The 22,498-nt window shown below is 41.4% G+C and overlaps 1 protein-coding gene across 5 annotated transcripts in view; it reads right to left on the bottom strand.

Moving 5' to 3' along the window:
- Positions 1 to 591: 591 nt before the first annotated feature.
- Positions 592 to 22,498, bottom strand: part of vwa8 (von Willebrand factor A domain containing 8) — a 116,755-nt gene continuing 94,848 nt past the window's right edge. For 3 of the 5 annotated variants that reach the window (XM_079254073.1, XM_079254070.1, XM_079254074.1), the window contains 7 exons: positions 15,758 to 15,866; positions 11,103 to 11,228; positions 10,425 to 10,583; positions 8,469 to 8,567; positions 5,058 to 5,296; positions 1,479 to 3,306; positions 592 to 991 (listed from right to left, as the gene is read on the bottom strand). In XM_079254073.1, coding sequence (XP_079110199.1) covers positions 3,198 to 3,306; positions 5,058 to 5,296; positions 8,469 to 8,567; positions 10,425 to 10,583; positions 11,103 to 11,228; positions 15,758 to 15,866 — 841 coding nt within the window. In that variant the 3' untranslated portion in view covers positions 592 to 991; positions 1,479 to 3,197. Of the gene's footprint in view, positions 992 to 1,325; positions 3,307 to 5,057; positions 5,297 to 8,468; positions 8,568 to 10,424; positions 10,584 to 11,102; positions 11,229 to 15,757; positions 15,867 to 22,498 lie in introns of those variants that run through there. The other 2 variants (XM_079254072.1, XM_079254071.1) reach the window with 2 other exon arrangements.

Below are 22,498 nucleotides of genomic sequence, written 5' to 3'. Positions count from 1 at the left end.
TAATGGGTGGGGTGTGAGTGGGGGGTCTAGTTCATGTGTGGCAGAGATTATGATTAGGTTTATATGAGTGCTTTGACTTATTTGTGCTAAACTTTGGGTGTGACTATGTTTTTATGATGCAGAAATTGTAGTATTTATTACGTGAAGTGCTTCGTGCTGCTATTAAGCATGAAAAGTGCTTTATAAACAAAGTTTGATTTGATTTGAAAGGATTTCTGGTTGTTGCAGAATAAAAACCCAGCAGAGGCCTCGCTGTGTGTTCTGCTGGATGTGCAGGGGGAAGAAGTTGTTTTGGCTTTATGTAACAGTGAGGGTGGACTGGGAGACTGCTGGTTCCTTCATTGTGTGGAAAAAGTGAGCATAAGGAAATGAGAGGGAAGCAGAGCGCTCCGGGATTCTCAGAAGCTCTTCAGTTTCTAAGAGGCGACTACTTCTGGTCTCATGCAGAATAATAAACACAACACAGCAACAAAGATCCAAATAATGTCTGCTTTTATAAAAACGTTCTCTACAGGCCAACATCATTACGTGTCACATTATCCAACAACAACACAGTAGTTTTCTTTTCTTTTTTCACTTACATGTTCACATACTGCAGGGTGGTATAAAGGCTAACGGAAGTGGAGGGTGATATCCTAAGGCCACTATCTTTCATTTAAAGGTCCGTCTACCCGTTCAGTATGTTTAAGTCATCATAAGGAGCCATGAGAAGATTACGCACAACGTGGACAAACATCAAGACTTCCATCACCCTAAAATCATTGAAAGTGGCTCCAGATATAAATGAAGGTTAAAGTTCACCTCATTTCTGCCACGTGTTTGTTTTTAAGCTGATTGTAGCATCACCAGTTGTTCCCCTGTCTCAACTCCAGCTTCCCCGCGACCCCGAACTGGACTAAATGGTACAGAAAATGGCTGGATGGATGCCGACTAGCTGTGCATGTGCTTGGCCCATGTGTTGACATCCACTTGCTTATGGGTGGTGTGGCACCTAAATGAAGAAAAGGTTGTGAAATGTGCTTTTTCAGCTCCAGAAATGTGCATTATAAATGTCTAAGGTCAGAAAGTTACTGAGCATCTTTAAGAAGCAGCAGAACAGGTGAAGCTGATGAAGTGGCCCGAGTCTCTACATGATCCTTTCTGTCTCTGTTCAAGCAAAGCAGGATTTTGTTGCTTCTGCTTTGGTTTGTGGCCTTACAGTATGCTAATGATTTCTGTTTGTATGTTAATAATTGTTTATTCTGATATAACCAACGCGTAGCCTGAAATCCTTTAAAGGATCCTTCAAGTTTAAGAGTAACAAGATGATGGCAAACTGGGCCTTTACTCTGAAATGACCTCCTGCAAGAGTTCAGGAAAACACCTTTGCCTTATTTTACGGTATCCTGTAAAATCCCATTTAACACTAACACCAACAGGTATTTTAGTTTTCCTGGAAAACTTTCAGACTTAGTTTGTACTTTTGGGAATATACTCACCAGTGTTTAAAGAAACACTCCATGATGGCAGTGGCCTCTTTCAGCAGGTTAACCTTGCCATGCTGTAAAAAAAAAACAAGTTTAAGGTGTTGACTCGAGCTCCAAACATCTCAGTACAAACCAGCATCTGTAGGATGTGGCTGGACAAACACTGCAGATCCATGGAGGCCCAACTCACGGCTTGGTGCCAGATACCACAACATACCCTCAGAGGTCTAACGGAGTCCATGCTGTCTCAGGTCAGATCACGGGGGGGGGTACTACTCAGTATCAGGTAGAGGGGTCGCTATAAAAGCTGACGGGTGTACAAGCAGCACTCTGAGGGTCAAACTGGACTGAACAAGTGGACACACGTAATAATGTAACCATCAGGCAACAGACAAGGATTCTAATGATCAGTTCTGATTTATTAAAATGTTGTACATTAATTTTACAGTTTCTCCTATCATATATTAATAACATGTACATTTAAATAGCTGCTATAATCTAAAACCATCCCATGTGCATTTTTAAAAGCATCTTTAATATTAACTTCCAACAAGTTAACGTACGATGAAGGCAAAACATCTGGCTTTTGTTCGTTTGGACAAATCAGCAGCGTGACAGGAAACAGAAAGTTGATTAATAAACACAGCAGGCGCCCCTCTGACACAGAGATCAATCAGACTGCTTCATTGATCCGGTCGATGGCGAGGTCTGGACGTTAACTAAAGCAACCAGGAATAAACTCCTACACTGTTAGATGCACGTCGCACGTTTCTGAGCATGCAAACCTAATCCTGCACGGACATGACACACTCTCAGCTCCTTCTATGAACTAACACCACAGAAGCTGAGGTGTGTGTGTGTGTGTGTGTGTGTGTGAAAACAAGGTGGAGGTCTGGTGAAGAAAGGTGATCAGAGATTCCTGGAAGGACTGAGATCAGAGTGAGTAACACAAGGTTCAGCAGCCAGGAAGGACAGAGATGCTGTACGACAACACACACACACACACACACACACACACACACACACACACACACACACGGCATGGGGTTATGCAACAGCGGCAGCCTTTAAAGAGTGTGTGCAGTCAGGTGGGAAATATCCCGGTCACGGTTCCAGCCTTCCACAGGAGCCGAGTTAAAGCCGCTCAGCCTGTAGGTCGGCGTTGGGTCTTCCTGCGAACGCCGGAGTGTGTTTGGCGTGGCGGCTCATAAGCGGCGAGGAAAACCAAAACAAGGCGGGCAATGAAAAGTTCAGGACCCTTCTCTCCGAGATGCTCGCAAACCAAAACAGAGCCGACACGAACGAGCGTGTCCAGCCCGAGTCGGACAAAACACATGATTAAGAACAATAAGTTGAGCTGCGTTTGGCCCTCACACGGGGTCTCAGGAAGGCTTTGGGGGGGGGGGGGGGGTGAATGTCCCCAATGCAGTGTTTCACAGTCGTACTGAACAAGACGACAGGTTTTCCCACACTGCACTCTGCAGAGCATCTAATCATTCTTTAACTCTGCCACAGCTTCCTGACAGGCTTCTGGAACACATTAACAGGAACCACCTGACCCCTCCAGACCTGATCCAGACCTGATCCAGACCTGATCCAGACCTGATCCAGACCTGATCCAGCTCTGCTACGCGGCGTGATGAGGAGATGGAGTTAAGGACACATTGTGAGAGGTTGCTGTCAACGTTGGGTGTTGTGGTTCTGTCAGAGGAAGCGGAGTGTGTGTTTGTGTCAGGCGCTGGACAGCATTGTGGATGTGAAGATCTGCTGCAGTATTTGGGGAATCTGCTTGGTGTCCATGGCAACAAAAGATCTTCCAGCAGGAAGGGTTCTCTGGAGTCTGAAAGGAAGACATAAAGTTTGGTGATAAACAGAATGAAGGACACAGGCGGGTGTTTGTCTGCTGCATGAACGGTGTGTTTGCCCTTTATGTGGACGAACATAGGAACAAGAAAACACACACACACACACACATCCCATATTCATATTTTTCAGGATTGCTAGGTACAAATTTCCACATGAAGTCCCCCCATCCACACTGGTTAGGGTTAGGGCCCACAGTGTAGGCATAAAAGTCTACATCAGACTGATTCAGGTCTTGATGACTCCATGTATTCCACTGGGATGCCGCAGAGTCGCGTATTGGGGTCGTTTTTATTTTCCCACCTACATTCTCCTCTTGTCTCTAAGCTCAGGAAATGTAGAATCTCATTGCAGCGATTCCTCTCAGATGGACTTGCCACTGAAACATGACTTCATGTTGGTTTCACATATTAAAGCTGGGATGTTCCTGAACTTCTTTCATTCCGATGAACTCAAGGTGACCACAGATAAGCTGAGGGTCACACAACGTGTCTCCGATGAAGAAAAAAAAACTAATTTAAATTAAATGAAAGACCTTGTTATTCATCTTTCCCCGTTTTAAAACAAAAATCTGAAATTGGATAAAGGTCCGTTATGCGACTTTAAACATAAACATGAAGGGAAACATTCAAACAAACTAAAAACATCACTGTGGTCCGTGTTTTATTCATTCATTTAATATTCAATTCCAAATACATACATATATATATATTTATATATATATATATATATATATATATATATATATATATATATATATATATATATATATATATATATATATATATATATAAAAAACAAGCTTGTTTTTCATTATTCTTTTGGAGATCTTACTAAATCTAACCTAAAATCAGGCTGTTTATCCAATTTATATTTCAAATTTTGACAAGAATAATTTATTTTTTATTGAGTTTAATATGAAATGAACAAATGATGAACATACTGCAAATATAGCAACTTCCTGCATGATTTTATTCCACAGGTTTCTCAACATGACATCTGTCTCCCATCTTATTTGTTATACACTTCGTTTTTCTAAAAGAAAAATCATTTTCTATGCAGTCGATCATCATCGATTTAACACACAAAACCCAACAACAGTCAAATGTATCGATGAGCTCGCACGCCTGCAGGTCTCATCAATAAATCATTCTCGCTCCCATTTCCACACCGCGACATGCTCTGTCCTTAAATTCACAGTGAATCTGACCTCTGCTGCTGTTTTTCACTTTAAAAAAAAAATCCACTTTTTCATCTAGTCCTCGTTCTTTCTCACCACTCCTGCTCCTTAAGTCAGGAGCAAAGTGCATGAGAGGTTATTGCTGAGAAGCTGATGAGCGCATTCTAACCACAAGGCCAGCGGCTCTTCAAAGGCTCTAAGCTGAGACGCATGAGGCTGAGCGGAGGCATGGAGCTGCAGCAGGAGCCTGGAGCTGGATGCTAATGAGGAGGAGGAGCGAATTTAAAACGGTGCTTACTCCTCTTTTGTACTACCTTCAAAGCTCAGGACTTAATCTGAGTGAAGGAGGCTTTTGCTCTGCTAAACTGGACAGTTATTGTTCCACTGCAGGATATTTTGGTCAACTGGCTGGTTGGGATTTTTAATCGCATGCAACAGTTACTTTATCACACTGTTTTGTTCATCTGTATTCAACCTGCCAGGTTCTTTTACTCTCTTGGCTTAAAACGTATTTCTCTGACTTCACCCGACTCCCTCCACCTCCTCACCTTTCAGCCTGATCACCCAGGGAGCCGATGAAGATGGCGAAGGCGTTGACCTGAGGGTCAGATGTCAAAACCTGGGCGAAGCGCTCAGGTCGGATGCCATAGCGCTCCAAGTTGGCGTCACTCAGAACTACCACGAAGTGCTCGTCCGCCTCCTCCCGTGCCAGCTCTTTGATGCTGGCCTCTGTGCCCTCCAGGGTGTAGTCGCCACTCATGCAGAACTGAGAGTGGGCATGCATGGTCTGCAGGATGAGCAGATGGAAGTGTTAGCAGCCTGCAGCGCGGACCAAGCTGCAGATTTCTGATACATACATGATGACCTTTACTTCCTGGGGACATACGCTGACAGACTTCCACCACTTCAACTATTTTGCAGCTACCACAAAAATGTATTTATATGTTTATTTTATATACTAAACAAAATAAGGATTTCTTCTGAATTTACATAAACAACGGTAAGATCTTCATGATTCTACCGTCTCCTGCTGTCCAGTTCTGCTACTTCCTACTAACATCCACTCTGTTCTTCATGTTCTTCTCAGAGAGACGTAGCTTCTTGACTGCCCCCCCCCAAAACAAGCCCATCCATCTATCCATCCATCCACACATCCATCTGATCATCCATCCGTCTAATTCATCCATCCTTCCATCCATCCATCCACTTATTCATCTATCCATTTATCCATCCAACCATCCTTCCATCCACACATCTGTCCGTCCGTCCATTCATTCATTCATTTATTCATTCATCCTTCCATCTAATCCATCCATCCATCTATCCATCCATCCACTTATTCATCCATCCATTTATCCATCCATCCATCTACTTATTTGTCCGTTTATCCATCCATCCATTCATCCATCCATCGATCTGTCCATCCATCCATCCATCCGTCCGTCCGTCCCAGCATCCATCCATCCATCCATTTATTCGTCCATCCATTCATCCATCCATCCATCCATCCATCCATCGATCCACTTATCCATCCATCCATCCATTTATTCATCCATCCATCCATCTATCCACTTGTCCATCCATCCATCTATCCACTTGTCCATCCATCCATCTATCCACTTATCCATCCATCCATCCATCTATCCACTTATCCATCCATCCATTCATCCATCCATCCATCTATCCACTTATCCATCCATCCATCCATTTATCCACTTATCCATCCATCCATCCATCCATTTATCCACTTATCCATCCATCCATCCACCCATCCATCCATCTATCCACTTATCCATCCATCCATCTATCCACTTATCCATCCATCCATCCATCCATCCATCCATCCATCCATCCATCCATCCATCCATCCATCCATCCATCCATCCGTCGATCCAGATTATCCCTCTCTGTTCTTCTTGAACTCCCCCATAAGGTCATTGTCTGAATGTCTTCCTCTGACAGTTTGTGTAGAAGCATTTACACCGGCAGCTTTTGTTCAGCTCTGCATTTCTGGTAACATAACAAATTTAAAAAAGACTATTTACAAGCTGCTTGAATCGTGGAAGTTACTGAAGCTGTAGATGATTGCTCAGGATGGGGGGAAATAGTGAAGACTGCAGGAGAAGATGACAACAGGTGAGTCAACTTGGCAAGAGAAAGGACTGAGCTTAACTGACTATTAGCATCCTACTGAGGCACATAAACGTCTTCCTTCCAGGGGAGATGGCAGATGAACAAACTGACGGCTGGAGATTATTTCCTCTGATGTAAGGAGACACGGGGCTGCTCAAATCCTAACAAAGTTACAGTGGAAACCAAAAGGAAAATACCATGAAAGCAGACTAACTGGTGCTGAATGAGGAGCAAACCCAGACCAGAGTAGTCACAGATGAGCTGACTGAGCCATCAGTCAGCTCCCAAGGCAGGAACTGGGAATGAGGAAGAATCAAGAAAAACCCACAAATCCCAACAACTCCTCAGAAGAAGCTGATTTTGGTGCTTGATGGAAACTGGCAGACATCCTGATATGGTCTGTGCTTTGGGTGAATCTCTCCTCAAAGTGGATCATGATCCGAGACACATTTCTTTCAGGTGCAACAACATAGGTTTAGACATAACCCCTGTTGACAGATTACCACCATGATTTCAGCTTTTTACGTGAATTATCAGCCGTTGGCTGATAATTTCATGTCAGGATGAAAGATCATAAAAACAAGAATAAAGACATTAAGTCAGTTTTAAAAAAAATCTCTGAAACTGGGAAGGATGCCTCTGAAAGTACTGCAAAAGAAGAACTGGAAAGCCAAATTTCCACCAATGGGTCTGGGCTGGTAAAACCTTATCACTTTTTTGCGTTCCCAGCCATACGCACCCTTACCTGGTAGGTGGGGTATTTAAGCTGGATAGTGTTACATGCATCTGGAGCAATGCCGTCCTTGAATTATGACAAAGAAAAACACAACACAGGTCGTTTTCTTTCTTCTAAGTGTGTTGCTTTAAACAATTCCCCTCCTCCTTATTTACACTGAGTATGACCACTATTGGAGCTAAATTCATAATTTTATCATTTATCATTTAGTTCAAAGGAAAAGTAAAACTTTTAAAAAGGATTTTGAGTTCTGAAAGCTTATATGAGCTAAAATGTTTCATTTCACAATGTTATGTTTCCATACGTCACTGGGAAGCTGCTAATCAGACCTCGTTACACTGAAGCCAGAGACGTTGGAAGCAACATAGTTTTAGAGTGATTCTGTTCTATTCTACAGAATCACTGTACAGTCTACTCTACATCTACTCTTATTAAAAGGATGGCTGCACGGTGGCATGGTGGTAAGCACTCTGGCCTCACAGCAAGAAGGTCACTGGTTCGATCCTTGGCAAGGTTTGGTCAGTGGCCTTTAGTGTGTGGGGTTTGCATGTTCTCCCCGTGTATGTGTGGGTTCTCTCCGGGTTCTCCGGCTTCCTCCCACCGTCCAAAGACATGCATGATAGGTTAACTGGGAACTCTAAATTGCCCCTAGAAGTGAGTGTGAGTGGTTGTTCGTCTCTGTGTGGTCCTGCGATGGACTAGCGAGCTGTCCAGGATGTACCCTGCCTTTCACCCAAAGACTGCTGGGATAGGCTCCGGCTTCCCCGCAACCCTGAATTGGATGAATGAATAAAAGGATAAGAAAGAAGAACTGGCCTACTTGTGTTGACTTCAAAATGGCGGTAAGGAAGAAAAATGAAGTGTAACTACAACCATTTTCAAACTCCACATGAAAGTATCAATATTACCACAAAAGCATCTATCGGTATCCAAACCGATGTTGGCGTCAACATTATGGATATGTGGATCCATCCACCATACGGATGATGGTATAACATCCTGGTCATTTTCTGCCCCTTGCCTTTTCTCCGAGTGCGTCTAACAGTAATGATCACCTGACCAGACTGCTGGGTGACACCGGGGAAATCACCTTGAGGACTTTGAGTCTCTGCTTGTTGTTCTTGGGGACTCTGTCCACCGTGACCAGCTCGATGTCGTAACCGTCCCCAGAATGGCCCACGATGTCGTACTGTGTAGAGAAAAGAGCGTAAGTAAAATGCAGGATGTAGGAAAACTGATCATGTCTGAGATGTTACACAACCTGACGTTGTGACATGCTGAAATATCTCTGCAGACTAACTGCTAGAACGTAAGAGCGAAGCTGCAAAAGCGTCAGGTCGTAACTCACAGAGGGATATTCTCTGCAACCTCTGCAGAGGTGTTCATACCTCCCATGGAGCATCCATCATAATATAAGCTCTGTCAGCCTGGCACTGGGGCCCCAGGCAGCTATTCCAAGGCCCAGGTATCATTTGTATGGGGCACCTCTGGTGGGTTAAGGTATGCAGCTGACCGGATCACAGTTGAAATTCAAAACATAAAAGTTATTTAAAGCCACTAATGTAATTTCAGAGCATCCCACAGCTCTACTTGTGTGTTTGATGTTCCATTTCTGGTGCGTGTGGACGTCAGTGTCAGAAATATGACATGAAACTATAAAGGGACAAATTCTCCAGGGCTAATGTTGCCGCATGCCACCTCCGTTTCCAGCAGAAATACCATTGGAGGCGGGAAACATTGATGCAACAGGTGGGGTGGGATCATACTGAAGATGTGTGTGTGTTATCAAACGCTTTTTTATGTAAGCAGTGTTGTGCAAAACAAGCATTTAGACTGACATGTGATGTGTGCTGCGTGATATGTGATCACTATTGGACCGGGTTGAGTGTCGCTCAGGGGCCAAGAAGTCTGACTCCCTCCCACTTCTTTCGCCCACACTCTCGCCTCTGCGTCTCCTCTTGTATCTGTCCTGTCTACATCGTCTTCTTCATCCTTTCAGCGACTCCACTTCCATGACTCTGACAGACTATTTATTGTCAACGAGACATGTCGACTCATTCTTACCAGTAAAAGCATGGACACCAGTGCAAACAAGCATTTTACACGGACAAACCTGGATTAGCACTGTGACCCCAACATGTTCAGAGCTATGTGACCACCAGAGGAGAGAAATGAGAGCGGTAACACTGCAGTTTTAGGTGTTTGCAATAAGCATTAGTTATAAAAACAGTTATAAGATGTATATTATGTCAGTGGTATCGTGTAAATATCATAAACTGTTAAGAAAATGAAGCCAAATGAATCATATTTGATATAGTTTTTGAGACATTTTGCATCACTTTATGGTATAAAATTTAAAAATTTGGCTCAAAATTCGGTTCTGATGCTCATCTTCAGCTCATTAATAAATACCCAAAGGCTGAAGATTCAGTAGAAATTCTTTGATTTGGATGTATTCAGTCAATAATTATAAAAATTCTGTCGCTATAAAGTTTTCATGCGCTAATAAAACATGAATTATATAAACATGCGATACGTTTTACTTATATAAATAATATAAGTTTCCGCAAGAAACTTATATTATTTATATATATATATATATATATATATATATATATATATATATATATATATATATATATATATATATATATATATCATATATATATATATATATATATATATATATATATATATATATATATATATATCTATATATATATATATATGTATATATATGTACACATATGAAATACTTGAAATAAACTCACTGAAGGATCTAAAACTGCGCTAAATATAGCGCCAATGCAGCTAAGTTTCTTGCGGAAGTAGTGTGTGCATCAGTATTTGGATCAGGAAATTGTTACACAATTGAACATGTTATTTTTTAACGCGTTAATGTTTTTGTAATGAATTAATTGTAATTAATAATTTTAAAGATAATAATTTTAAAGATAATAATAATAATAATATTATCTCTGTCAGAGAAAAAGTGTTGAAAAGTTCACTTTAAGATGATTGAATATGCATTGTGGGATGATCTCACCTTAAACTTGTGCTCATAGTTCTCCAGAGCCTCCATGACCATGCACACAGCCTCCATGGAGCGTTCCAGCCTGCCGTCCACTCCGTTGAAGCGGTACATGCTGCCCGAGACGTCGGCCAGCACCCTCAGACGTTTCGGCTTCTGCTGAGGACTGCCAAGCTGTAAAGCACAATATCTAATAATTAAATAGAGGTAAAACACACACTTTGGATGGTGTTCTGTTGATTTTGGTGCAGCTTTCTTTAAATAACACTCAACACAAGGTTAGGATTTTAAAAGTGGGTGCAATTATTCTAATTTAGACCTTCAGGCCAGACCAGAAATATGCAACTGTGTGAGCAAAATAAGTTCTAAAACACAAGGCATGCATATTGTGGTTAGTGTGTTTGTATGATTAGTGTGGGAACTATCTGTGTATGTGGGTTTACTCCAGCGTGTGTGACTGCACAAGAAGAGACTAGAAACTGTGAGAGCTCGAGAAGGGAACGCAGGGTGTAATAATAATCTCTCTCACTCTCACACACACACACACACACACACCACTGGAATGTACCATCTGAGAGATAAAGGTTGAAATTATGCGTGTTATGTCTGGGACTGTGTTTGGAGGTGTGACAGATGAAAATAAAAGTAAGTTTAGGAATGAAGATGTCTGTAGCAACACACACAAGCACACACCTCTGGGTCCAGCTCTCCTCTGCGTTTATAAATGGCCTTCTCTCCCGTTAGACCGTCAATGATTTTAGTGTCATCCAGTTCCCCCAGAGACTGGTTCTTCAGCCACTGACGCTCCTTCCCTTTAGCCTGAAACACCAACATAAACACACAGTTAATGAGCTAACCTGAAAAATAAAAGTTTAAGTACAACAAAACTTCAGAAAAAGAACAACAACAGAAGCAAAATGCTGAGCAAGTTCATACGTCAACATACCAGACGGAGTGTGCTCAGTGAGCACGTTCCCTTTTAGTGGTGACTTCCAAATCAAACCAACATGGCTGCTTGTATTGCTGGACACTATTAGCAATATTATTTCAATAATTTACCAAAACCTTCCTAAGACAGGACAAGGTAAAATGATGAAATTTGAAAATGTGGTTCAAAGGTAAGTTAGGCAGATGTAGCAAAAAAGCTAGCTCATAAGCTAGCTTGCAAGCTAGCTCATATGTTAGCTTGGCAGCTAGCTTGTACACAGAAAACCTTCCTGAAAATCATCCCTTTAAAAGGTTTTTTCTGTCACCTTTTTACTAATTAAAGTGGGATTTCGATGTTAAGGAAAGATGCAAACTGTGCCCACCATCATTGTGGGGGTTTTCCCGCTTTTCCTGTTTTTTTTGTTTCAGTGTGGACGAGATCTAAAACACAATTCAGTTCAATTCAATAAGCTTTATTGGACCCAAAGGAGTAAATTAAATGACTTCATCGAAAGCATAGGAATAAAGAAAATAGTTAAAGACTTCACTTTATTTTTTTTAATAAAAAAAAAAGTATTGTTTATCTTTTCTGTTGTGTTTTGGGAGGTATTGTGAAACACTTTTTGTTGTCATGTTTTTATTTTGTCCTGCAGTTTTTCACTGTTTTTGTTTGATTATTAAGCTTCTATCTCTTTGTCATCAAATTTCTTAATCTTGGTTGCGTAATTAAATGTATTGATGTAGTTTTTAAAATGTTTGTCCCTTGTCAAAGCTAAATTCTTAGTGTTTCCATGTTTTCTCTTGTGCTGTTTACTTTTTAACATGTTTGTGTTTGTAAATTTCTGTCTTTTTAAAAAAAAAATATTTTGTTTCAATTTTGTTGTTTTAAATATATAGTTTGTATTTTTTTGGTATTTTCTAAAACATAAACTGCGTCATTGTTGTCTGTTTCTCTGTTAAATTCTACCTTGAGGTCATTTTCATGAACAGAGCCGATAAATAAACACGTGATGCCTGTGAAACATCCATGACTTTTATGATCACTCTAGAATGAACTCGCTGCTTGCATGTACATGTATTTATCCGGTCTTACACCACCTGCCTGCACCTTTCCTGCCGCCCACGCCTGCTGAACTAAAAGAGCCGGAGGATGGGGTCACTTTGAAGCTCTGGAAACCATTCTGCCTTGTGGTGCGGCCGCTCGGAAGGAGGGAGGAGAGAGGAAGTGCGACATCACTCTCTCCAGTCTTCAGTTTTTCCTCCGAGGAAGGAGAGCTCATTTACAGTAAAGATGTCTGACAAAAGAAGGAACCCGATCCGCCACTCCCCTCCCACTTCATAAAACAGATGACGTATGCACACACAAAGGAACAAACATGAGACAGGGCTCTTGTGACTTCACGTCACTGATAAGTACTGACATACACAACAATAGCTGTCGCCTTTCTGCACACAGACAGCTGGTAAACACAATAAAAGAAAAATACCGGGCAAACAAACATGTGAGTTGTATAATTTATACTGATGCAACAAGTGAGGCCTTTTTCCACCCAACACACATACTGCCCAATAACACGAGGATGCTTCGAAAAACAGCACAAAAAACAGTTTTTAATCCACCATGAGCTTCACTCTGAGGTTTTCACTGATGAAGATATGACAGAAGTAGTGAAAAGTTGGTTTCAGGGGAGGAGAAAATTTAATATTAAGGTTGGTCCAGACAAATTAGCCCCATCCTTTCAGCGTACAACGTTCGCTTCTTATTTCTATAACATGGCGTTTCTATGCTGGCATGTTATTACGGTAAAAACACCATTTCCACTAGGGCTGCACAATTAATAGTTAAAGAATCGCGATCTCGATTCATACTTGTATACGATCTAATTATCGAATGACGACGATTTAAAAAAAAATAAAATAAAGACCACGATTGTACAGAACTTCGAACTGGGACATCCCCTGCATAAAAACAAGCGCTCCCTCTTTCTCCCTCAACAAATGGCAACGTTGGATCCTTACACCACGTTGCCAACTTTCTTGCTAAATCTGGCGACTTTCAAAACCCCCTTGGTGACTTTTTTTTTTTTTTGTTAAAAGCGACTAGCGGCAAATCTAGCTACTTTTACTGGAGTTATAGGAGACGTTTCTGGTGTTTTAGCGACTGACTTGAAGGCACATATTGTTCTGCAGTTACTGTAAGCAACGAGCAGCGGGAGCCTCTCCTGTCCTAAAGCACTCCCAGGCGGCCAAATATTGAAAAAATATGTTACTATTAAAATTATTCAAAGGTTGTGTGTGTAAGAGAAGACAAGAGAGACATTGATTGTTTTTATGTTTAGTGTCAGCTGTTGTAAAGTTGATGTGCCGGTAATACGTGCAATAAATATTTATATTGGAAAAAAATCGTGAGAGAATCGTGATCTCAATTCTAAGCAAAAAAATTGTGATTCTCATTTTATCCAGAATCCTGCAGCCCTAATTTCCACCTTAGCTCTTCTTCCCAAACTTTATTACAGTTATTTGGAAAACAGCCTGTTTATCAGGTCCTAATTTAGTGGGAAAAAGACGCATAAAAATGTCGGCTTTAACCCTTTCACACCTGCACGCATCATATACAAGACCTATTGCACCACTTAAAGCTGTAGTTAGTCATCTTGCTCAGAGACTTTTTACTTTATTCTGGGTGAAGTGGTTCCTCGTCCTGATAGTAGTCTACACATTCTGTAATCACGAACAATAAGAAATATAGTTAGAACCCTCAGTTTACTGTAAATCTGTAAAAACTCTGACCAATCCAAACATTCTGACCCAAATGGAATTCTTCATTTCTTATATTCTGTAAGCTTCTTCTCGCGGCTCCCCTCCTCCCCCTCCTGCAGCGCATACCTGATAGCCACACCCTGCATATAAACAGCGTGTTGGGATGAAAATACAAAGTAATGAAGAAGAAACTCTGAAGGTAAACATGGCTGAGAAAATGCAGGAAGGATTTCCCGACCCGGCTCGGTTTATTTGCCTCCTCCTGCTAAACAGCCGAGAAAGAGAAAATCGTTGCTGCGAATAAAAAAGTCTTGGATAGCGCAAGAAGGCGGAGCAAAACCAGAGGGGTAGGAGCCAAGACAGGACGCCACTTTCACAACCTGCTACCTACCCCAGCTTTAATGATAAAACCTTTGCACAAAACCCTGTTGCATGCAGTGTCTCCTGCCCGCTGCTGGATCCCTTGTGCACTGCAATAATCCCGACATATCACATGGTAACAAACAGTACATATATGGAATTTTTTTTCTTTTTTTTCCCCACAATTTGTTATCAGGACTAATGAAGATTTCCTATTAAAAGAAAAATCCGACATTTCTGCCCATTATTTTTTTACTTCAGGTACTAAGGGGTTAAATGGACTATGTGGGAGATTTCCCATAGGATGTTTCCACCTTACCGCCATTTCTTCAGAAATCCTAACAGGTTAGAACACCTCTGAAATTCTTAACTAAAGGGAAACATGTGTTATTAATCTCAATAACATGCAATCAAATGTATTTGTGGTGGATTTCCACCTCTAAGATGATACACAAAGTCAGGTTTTTATATCTGGAGAGCAGATCCATTGTTGAGGGATTTCCCTCAGGCTGATGGAAACAAAACACGATCAGTTTGTTGAAAGCTTGCCAGCTATAGCTAAGTGTGTGTGTGTGTGTTGGGTGACTCTTTAAATCACTCCTCAGGTATGGTAAAAAATAACATGACTTCATGGCGTCTCGCCTGCTGGGATGAGGATAATCTCCATCATCCTTACAGTGGGGGAGAAGCCCTGGGCGACGAGGACGAATGCAAACAATAAGCAACTTTCATGTTCAAAGCTGAGCTGCAAAACACCTGGATGTAAAACACAAGCACACACACACACACACAAACACAACGTCACACCTGGATAACACAATAATAGAGCAAGCCTGGGTGTCACTGCTCTGTAATCAGGCCTGCATGCTGCATGATTTTCCTCTTCTCACATGCACACACACTAAAAAACACACACATCCTCCAACGCTCAAACAAAGGGAGGAAAGTTGGAACCAAAACAATGAAACGGAGACAATATCCTGGATTTTTTTTGTTGGTCACCACTCCCTACACACAGTCACGTCAACCAATCGGAGGGTTCCTGGGGGACAGTGTCCCCTCTGTCAGACCCCGACATCACGCGCGTCACGCCACGGTGTTACGCCAGCTATTGTTTGGACGAGCACCAGCGACTGTTGCTCCTTTATTTATTTCATCACGCAGCGTTTTCTTTCTAGAGAAAGAACCTGACTTCCTGTTTCAGCAGAGCTGCAGGAGGAAAGCCGGACTTTCACAGAAGTGAATCGTCACCGTGTTCGGGAAAAACGGCAAAGTGAGCTGATAAGGGGAAACGCACTGACCTGTAAACTGTCCAGGATGATGCGAAGCGACTGAACTTGTCTCCTAACAGCGTTGGAGAAGCGTTCATACGTGGAAGCATCGTACTCACTCATGTCAATCTCCTTCAGCCTGTGAGGAAAACACACAACATGTGCAAATATTATCAGTATTAACGAGCATTTGTGCATTTCAGGGTCAACTGGGTTCACAGACGGTGATCTCTGGTAGTCTTCCTGAGTCCATGCAGTGATTCCCCGTAAAGAATCATGTCTGTTTTCAACGCAGAACTTTCTGAGGGCCCCAAGATCACCAGCATCCAGTTTTGGCCTTTGTGTTTGTCCCAAATGTACAGAGATTCCTCCTAATTCTCAGAATATAATGATATAATCCACTTCAGAGTCTTCACAATGAACATCTGTCCTTTTCATCTGATGGACCGTGCGTCTCCAAAAGGCTCCTTTAACACAACTCAACTTTATTTATATCGCACATTCACACAGCACCAGCTGCAACAAAGTACTGAACAGTAAAGACATGCAGTGAGATTCTGACAACAGAAGTTAAGGGAATAAAAGATAAAACAATAAAAGCAATCAAAAGTAAAAGAAATTAAAACATTAAAACAAAAACAGTAAAGCAGTACATAAGAGAGAATAGAAAAGCAGAGTCTCAAACTGGATAAAATGTAAATAAAAAAATAAAAAATATAATCATAAAAACAGGTCTTTAGGTGTGTTTTAAAAGTTGGCAGCGACAGAGCTTCTCTGATTTGTAGCGACAGAGAATTCCACAGTTTTGGAGGAGCAACTGCAAATGCTCTGTTCCCTCTGTGCTTCTGCCCAGATCTCGGTACCTCCATGAGGAGCTGATCAGCTGATCTGAGGCACCAGGCTGGCGTGTACGGGGTGAGCAGCTCACAGAGGAACACCGTCATGCGACAGACGTGTTGCCAGTTAATGGATGTTAAAGCTCTACTGAGAGTAAAATACAAGTTGATGAGATTTCTATATTGTTGCATTCTGTTTATATTTACATTTTATAGCAGCTTCACTGATAAGTCCACAGCATGAACGTACATGTAGAGACTGTTTACTGTGGCCAGCAGGTGGCGCTGCAAAAAAATAACAAAACAAAAACGGTAGTTTCTTGTTAAAAAAAGAAAGAAAAAAAAAACAGGCTTGTTGAGGAAAATATAGACATGTTGCCAGAGTAAAATTTAAAAAAAAAAAAAAAAAGAGTCCAAATACAGTGGTGTTCTGGTCCGGCATTAGCTGGCTCAGCAGTATCTTTATCTTTCTTCATCGTTTCTCACCACATTCCCATAAAAGTTATGAGTGATGTCAACAGAATGCTGCCGCCTACTTTCGTCATGAGGAAACCACAAGCTCAACAATAGCAGCTCCAACCACTAATTTCTGTTTTATTCCAGCTTTACAGTAAATATCTTCATAGGGTCCAGTTACTGCACAGCTGCTGCCTGGTGTTACGGATGTGTGGCTCAAAAATGTAATGTTAGTTATTAGTCGGGGAGGAATCTTGGCAGAAACTATTGATCTACTGGGATTTTCACACACAATCTGTAGTGTTTACAGAGGTCTGAAGATAAGAAAGTATCCAGCAAGCAGCAGTTGTCTTGTTAATGTCAGAGGAGAATGAACAGACTGGATGTGGTGGAATTTTCATTTCATTTCAACATCTTTTATTCTCTTTTCTTTTCCATAATATATCGGCAAATCCAATAAACATTAACAGAAAACATACTCAAGAGTTACAACAGCTACTACACAACCATTGTGGTACGTTTCATGTAAAAAAAGAAAAGAAAATTGGAGTAGGAAGAAGAATTAATCCTATAAACCCGACCCCGTCCTCATTTCAAAGTAAACCAACTGGATGGCATCATCTACGGCAGTGGTTCCCAAACTGGGGGGCGGGGCCCCCAGGGGAGGCCCAGCGTTATCACAGGGGGGGGCGGCGGCAAGGCTAAATAAAACTTTTTTACACTGGATGAATTTGTAAAAGTACTCATAGGAAATGATGATAAATCAACAAGAGAGACTTTAAGTAGTAAAAAAAAGAGAACAAACTATGATAAACTTGACCAGTAATAATAATAACTAAAGCCGCAAGCGGCATCCATCGGGTCCTCGCCTCATGCCGAACCCTCCACCCGAGTTCTGGTTCTCCAAATGCTACATGTGAAGGACCCGCAGAGCCAGTTCATTTTATTAGAGAAATACAATTCACATATTGAAAAAAGAATGTGTGTAAACGCCAAGATGGCGGACAGCCCGTTACCATGGCAACATGTGTTTAATTGACTTTTTAGCTTGTTTTGGGATGTTACACATGTGTGCTGAATTTCGTAGCCCTACATCAAAGTAGACAATCGGGCCCCTAGGGGCCCCCCCCAAAATGTGCCACCCCCACAATACATATCAAAATATGTTCAGGACCTACCAAATATGAATGCTTTCCACTTTGGTGCAGATCGGATGCATTTCTGAGAAGATATGAGTAAACCGTGTTTCATGGCGAGGAGGATTTTTTTCAAGATGGCGGACACATGCCATGCACATGCCATGGTAACAGGTGCTTAATTGAGTTTTATGCTTGTCTAGGGTTGATACTCGTGTGTCGAATTTCGTAGCCCTAGCTCAAAGTAGACGATCGGGCCCCTAGGGGCCCCCCCAAAATGTGACCCCCCCCACAATACATATTACAATGCGTGAAGGACCTACCAAATATGTATTATTAGAATTTTGGTTCCGATCGGATGTATTTCTGCGAAGATATGAGTGAACCGTGTTTCGTGGCGAGAACGCTTTTTTCCATGGGTTGCCACGGTAACACGCTTTGTCCTATTGGAATCATTTCACTAACTTTTGATCCCCATCTCGTCACGAAGCTTCCTGTTGAGTATGGAGCTAATCGCATGAATCCCCTCTGACTAGTTCGTTGTAATACGATGCGCTTAAAGTGATAAAATGGGCATAAACGCCAAGATGGCGGACACCCCGTTGCCATGGTAACAGGTTCTTAATTTACTTTTTTGCTCGTCTTGGTTACTTATACATGTGTACCAAATTTTGTAGCCCTAGCTCAAAGTAGATGATCGGGCCCCTAGGGGCCCCCCCTTTCTTGCGAAAGTTTGCTTAAAATCACAATTTCGTCTACTTGTTTCATCATTTAAAATAAAAGAATTTGCATCCCCGGTTTAGCTTTATGATTGGAACGGGAGATTCTCATCGTGATGAGGTTGAAGTGAACAACTTTTAGCGTAAAAATGGTTTATGTTACTTTTAAAACCACTCAAGTATTGCTTTAACTGTAATGCTTATGGTCAGTCTCATTGGAACACTGAACCGTTGCCCCAGTCTCACCATACAGGCACTATCATCACACTGTCATGCATTTCCCTGCAGAAATAAAACACACTATGAAGCTCCCACCACCGTGCTTTACAGTTGGATTTCTGCTCTTCAGGTGGTGAGATGTGTTGGGTTTGTAATACACTTATTTAAAGCTCAGGAAGTTCTTTTTATTTTTCTCCCAGCTGAGCAGAACATCACTTCCATGAGTTTCAGGAGTCTTCCAGACTTCTTTAGGTATGTCTTTATTCTGTCCACTTTTTCACAAAGCCAGACCCAGCTTTATGCGATCCTATGGACAGATTCTTTGTTTAGGAGACATGCAGCTCTGTCAGCATCTGTGGAACAATCTGTCCGTTCTCTGCAGGCTTGTTGTGATGCCAGATTGCATTTTCTGGATTTAACTGAGGGAAATTGAGAGCTTTAAAGATTAATTTAATTGACAGTGAAATGTGCTTCTCTTTAACAGCAGGTTCTGAGAAGGTCTTCACCAGTTTGGACTGTTAAATGCAGGTTTATTACAGAAAATCCTAAAAACAACGCGACAAAGAAAACGTGTGAAATCAGAGGTTACAGAAGCAATCTGAAAGGGTTAAAAGCAAGCCACCTTAATGACTTTAGGGTTAGCATACCTCTCTAATCCATTTATCTTGCTTTGTATGTGAAGCACTTTGTGCATGTGTGTGTTGGCTTCAAAAGCACACCTGTGGACATGATAAGGCAGGTGGTCCGTGAACCCTCAGCATGGCTTATCGGTGTAATCTAACTGTGCAGGTACTAAAGTATCGCTTACACAAAAACACAGAGTCCTCCATAGGTATGGGTAATGGTCCAACCTTCACCATTTTTAAAGAGAGTGATAAGTGTGTGTGTGTGTGTGTGAGATGGTGAGACAGGGAGACGGGTGAAATCTCTGCCAGGTGTTTGAAACTTTTGGTGACAACTAGACCGCGACAATCACAGATATTCAGAGCTGTGACTTCAAAGTGCAAACAGAGACTGAAGGAGGATGGAAAGCCTCCACCTTAATGTGTCACAGGCTGCAACAAATCTGTGTGTGAAGGGTTGTTAGGCATGAGTGGAGTACACAGAGATGTGTAGACTGCCATGCAAGCAAACCAGAGGATGCATGCATGCACACACACTCAGACGTGACATCTGCAGGGAGTGACTGAACTCAAATCATCGCCAACATCTGGATGATGAGTTTAAATGAGACTGAATTAAAGCAGATTGTCCACAGACAATAAGCATCGTTGTGTTTAAAAACTGCTTTGCATCTGGAACTGGAAAACATCTCACAGGTTCCTCAAAGATCATTTTATCACCGGAGAACAACTTCTAAGTAAAACAACTTCAGACATTCTTATGGAAACTTGCTGTGTGTGTCTCACGATACCAAGTTTTTAAAAAAAAATCAGTTTTCTGCTCAGGATTTTCAGCAGTACACACTCAAAAATAGAGGTACCATCTTGTACCTAAAAAGGTACAAATGCTTGTCGCTGGGGGTGTACTCTTTTGAGAGACATTTCTGTACCCTTCAGTTCTGGTCTATTTTTGTACCTTATCAAGTTCAACCTCACCTTATCAAGTTATGTTTTTTATGTTTTCCACAGCATTAGACCTGGTCCATTCCACTTAGCAATATTATCTTATCTTTAATCTAGAAATAATCTTCAAAAACTCAAACTACTGACCAGCCGTACACTTAGTTTGCAGCATCTGACCTTCATTGTCTGGTGTAGTAAATGACTGTTAAGTAGTTCTACTGTCATCACTCAACTCTGCTCCAGTTTGTAACATTACAGCCATTAACATGACATTTTTCAATGCTGCAGGTTCCCTTATGGTCGAAATGGTACAAATTTGTACTTTATGTCACTTTGAACCCTTTTTCGTACTCTGAAGGTGCTTCTGGTCTCTTAAAGACCAGTATTGTACTTTTGAGAGAACATTTCTTTAAAATGTACCTATAGGTACAGAAATGTCCCTATCTTGTACCTCTGTTTTTGAGAGTGTACGGTAAGTGAGAATGAAAGATTGGACTTCAAAAAGTCTTTGTTTTTTCTGTGTCGTAACACTAAAATACTGGAATTTATAGAAACATTATGAGACATCACTGGACAGACGCTTCAACTCTTTAGCCAATACTGATGTTCTGACCCGTTAATAAGTGCAAACAAACATAATTTGCACAGAAATGCTAGATTTTAACTCAATGCATGATGTAATATTCCTGTAAATAATTATAAGCAGCCTGATGTGCACGCTGCGTCTGCACTGTCTGTGTTCACCTGCATTTGCCATTTTAGAGCAGGAGCGTTGCTGGTTTGTTATGCACAATGCATTGTGGGTAATGCAGTGTGAAGTAGGTATAGCGCTGAGGAACGTGCAGGCAGTGACTGTTGTAGGATCTCACAATAACCTGAACGAGTTAAAGTTCTTCAGCGATACAACTTGCACAATGATGCACTAAATCTCTGTCAGACTTTAGGTGTGCATACTTACTGGGGTTCCTGATGCCAAAGGGGGATCAGATGAATGAAGAGCCAGCAGAGCATGTTGGGGGTTAAATGCAGGACATTTAATGAGTAAAGCAAAGCTGCAGGTGAACACACACAGTGGACACTTGGTGAATGGTGTCTGAGTGGAAACATACTGGAAGACGGCCGCCGCACTGTTCACCTCTTCACGTGCTTTAACACAGAGAGGAGATGAACCACTGCTAATGATGAACCAACGATACTCCTGCATCATCTCACCTCCAGGAGGACATGAGCTTCTCAGTCTAACAGTGTTGGAAACTTTGTCCACAGCTGGAAGGCTGCGAAAATATTCTATATCTGCATATCTATATTCTCTTTAATCAACCTCTGTTTTACTGGTTATTGTGGTTTATTTGATCTGATCTGAGATTAGTTCATCTGTGTTTTTAGTATATCAACACTTTATTTATATTCACAGTGAGTTTATCTTTTTATCTTTTATAACAAACAAAACTATAAACTGAAACATTTTAATATTGTGTTTTCTATTCAGAGCCTCCCTCCTCTTTCTCTGCTCCTTCTCTTAATTTTTCTTCCTTTCCTCAACAATCTTTTCTCTTCCTCCTACTTCCTCCTCCTCTCCTTCACCATCTGACTCTTGTTCTTTCTCTCTCGCTTCTTCTTTTGTTCCTCCTCTACTTCCTATTCTGTTCTAACTGCGTCCACCTTCGTTCATTTTGTTATCATCCTTTCATATTCCATTTATCTTCTTCCTGTTATTTTCCATTTCTCTCCTCTTTCTCTCCCTTTTCTTTCATCTCCTCTTCCTTCTTCATGTTACCTTTTCCTCTCATCATCTGTTTTTTCTATTTATTTTTTATTTCTTACTTTTTCCTTTCCTTCT

Source organism: Telmatherina bonti (genome assembly GCF_933228915.1).
Source record: "Telmatherina bonti genome assembly, chromosome: 15".
Lineage (NCBI taxonomy): Eukaryota > Metazoa > Chordata > Actinopteri > Atheriniformes > Telmatherinidae > Telmatherina > Telmatherina bonti.
Note: the sequence above shows the minus strand (reverse complement) of the source record. Positions and strands in the feature narration are given on the sequence as shown.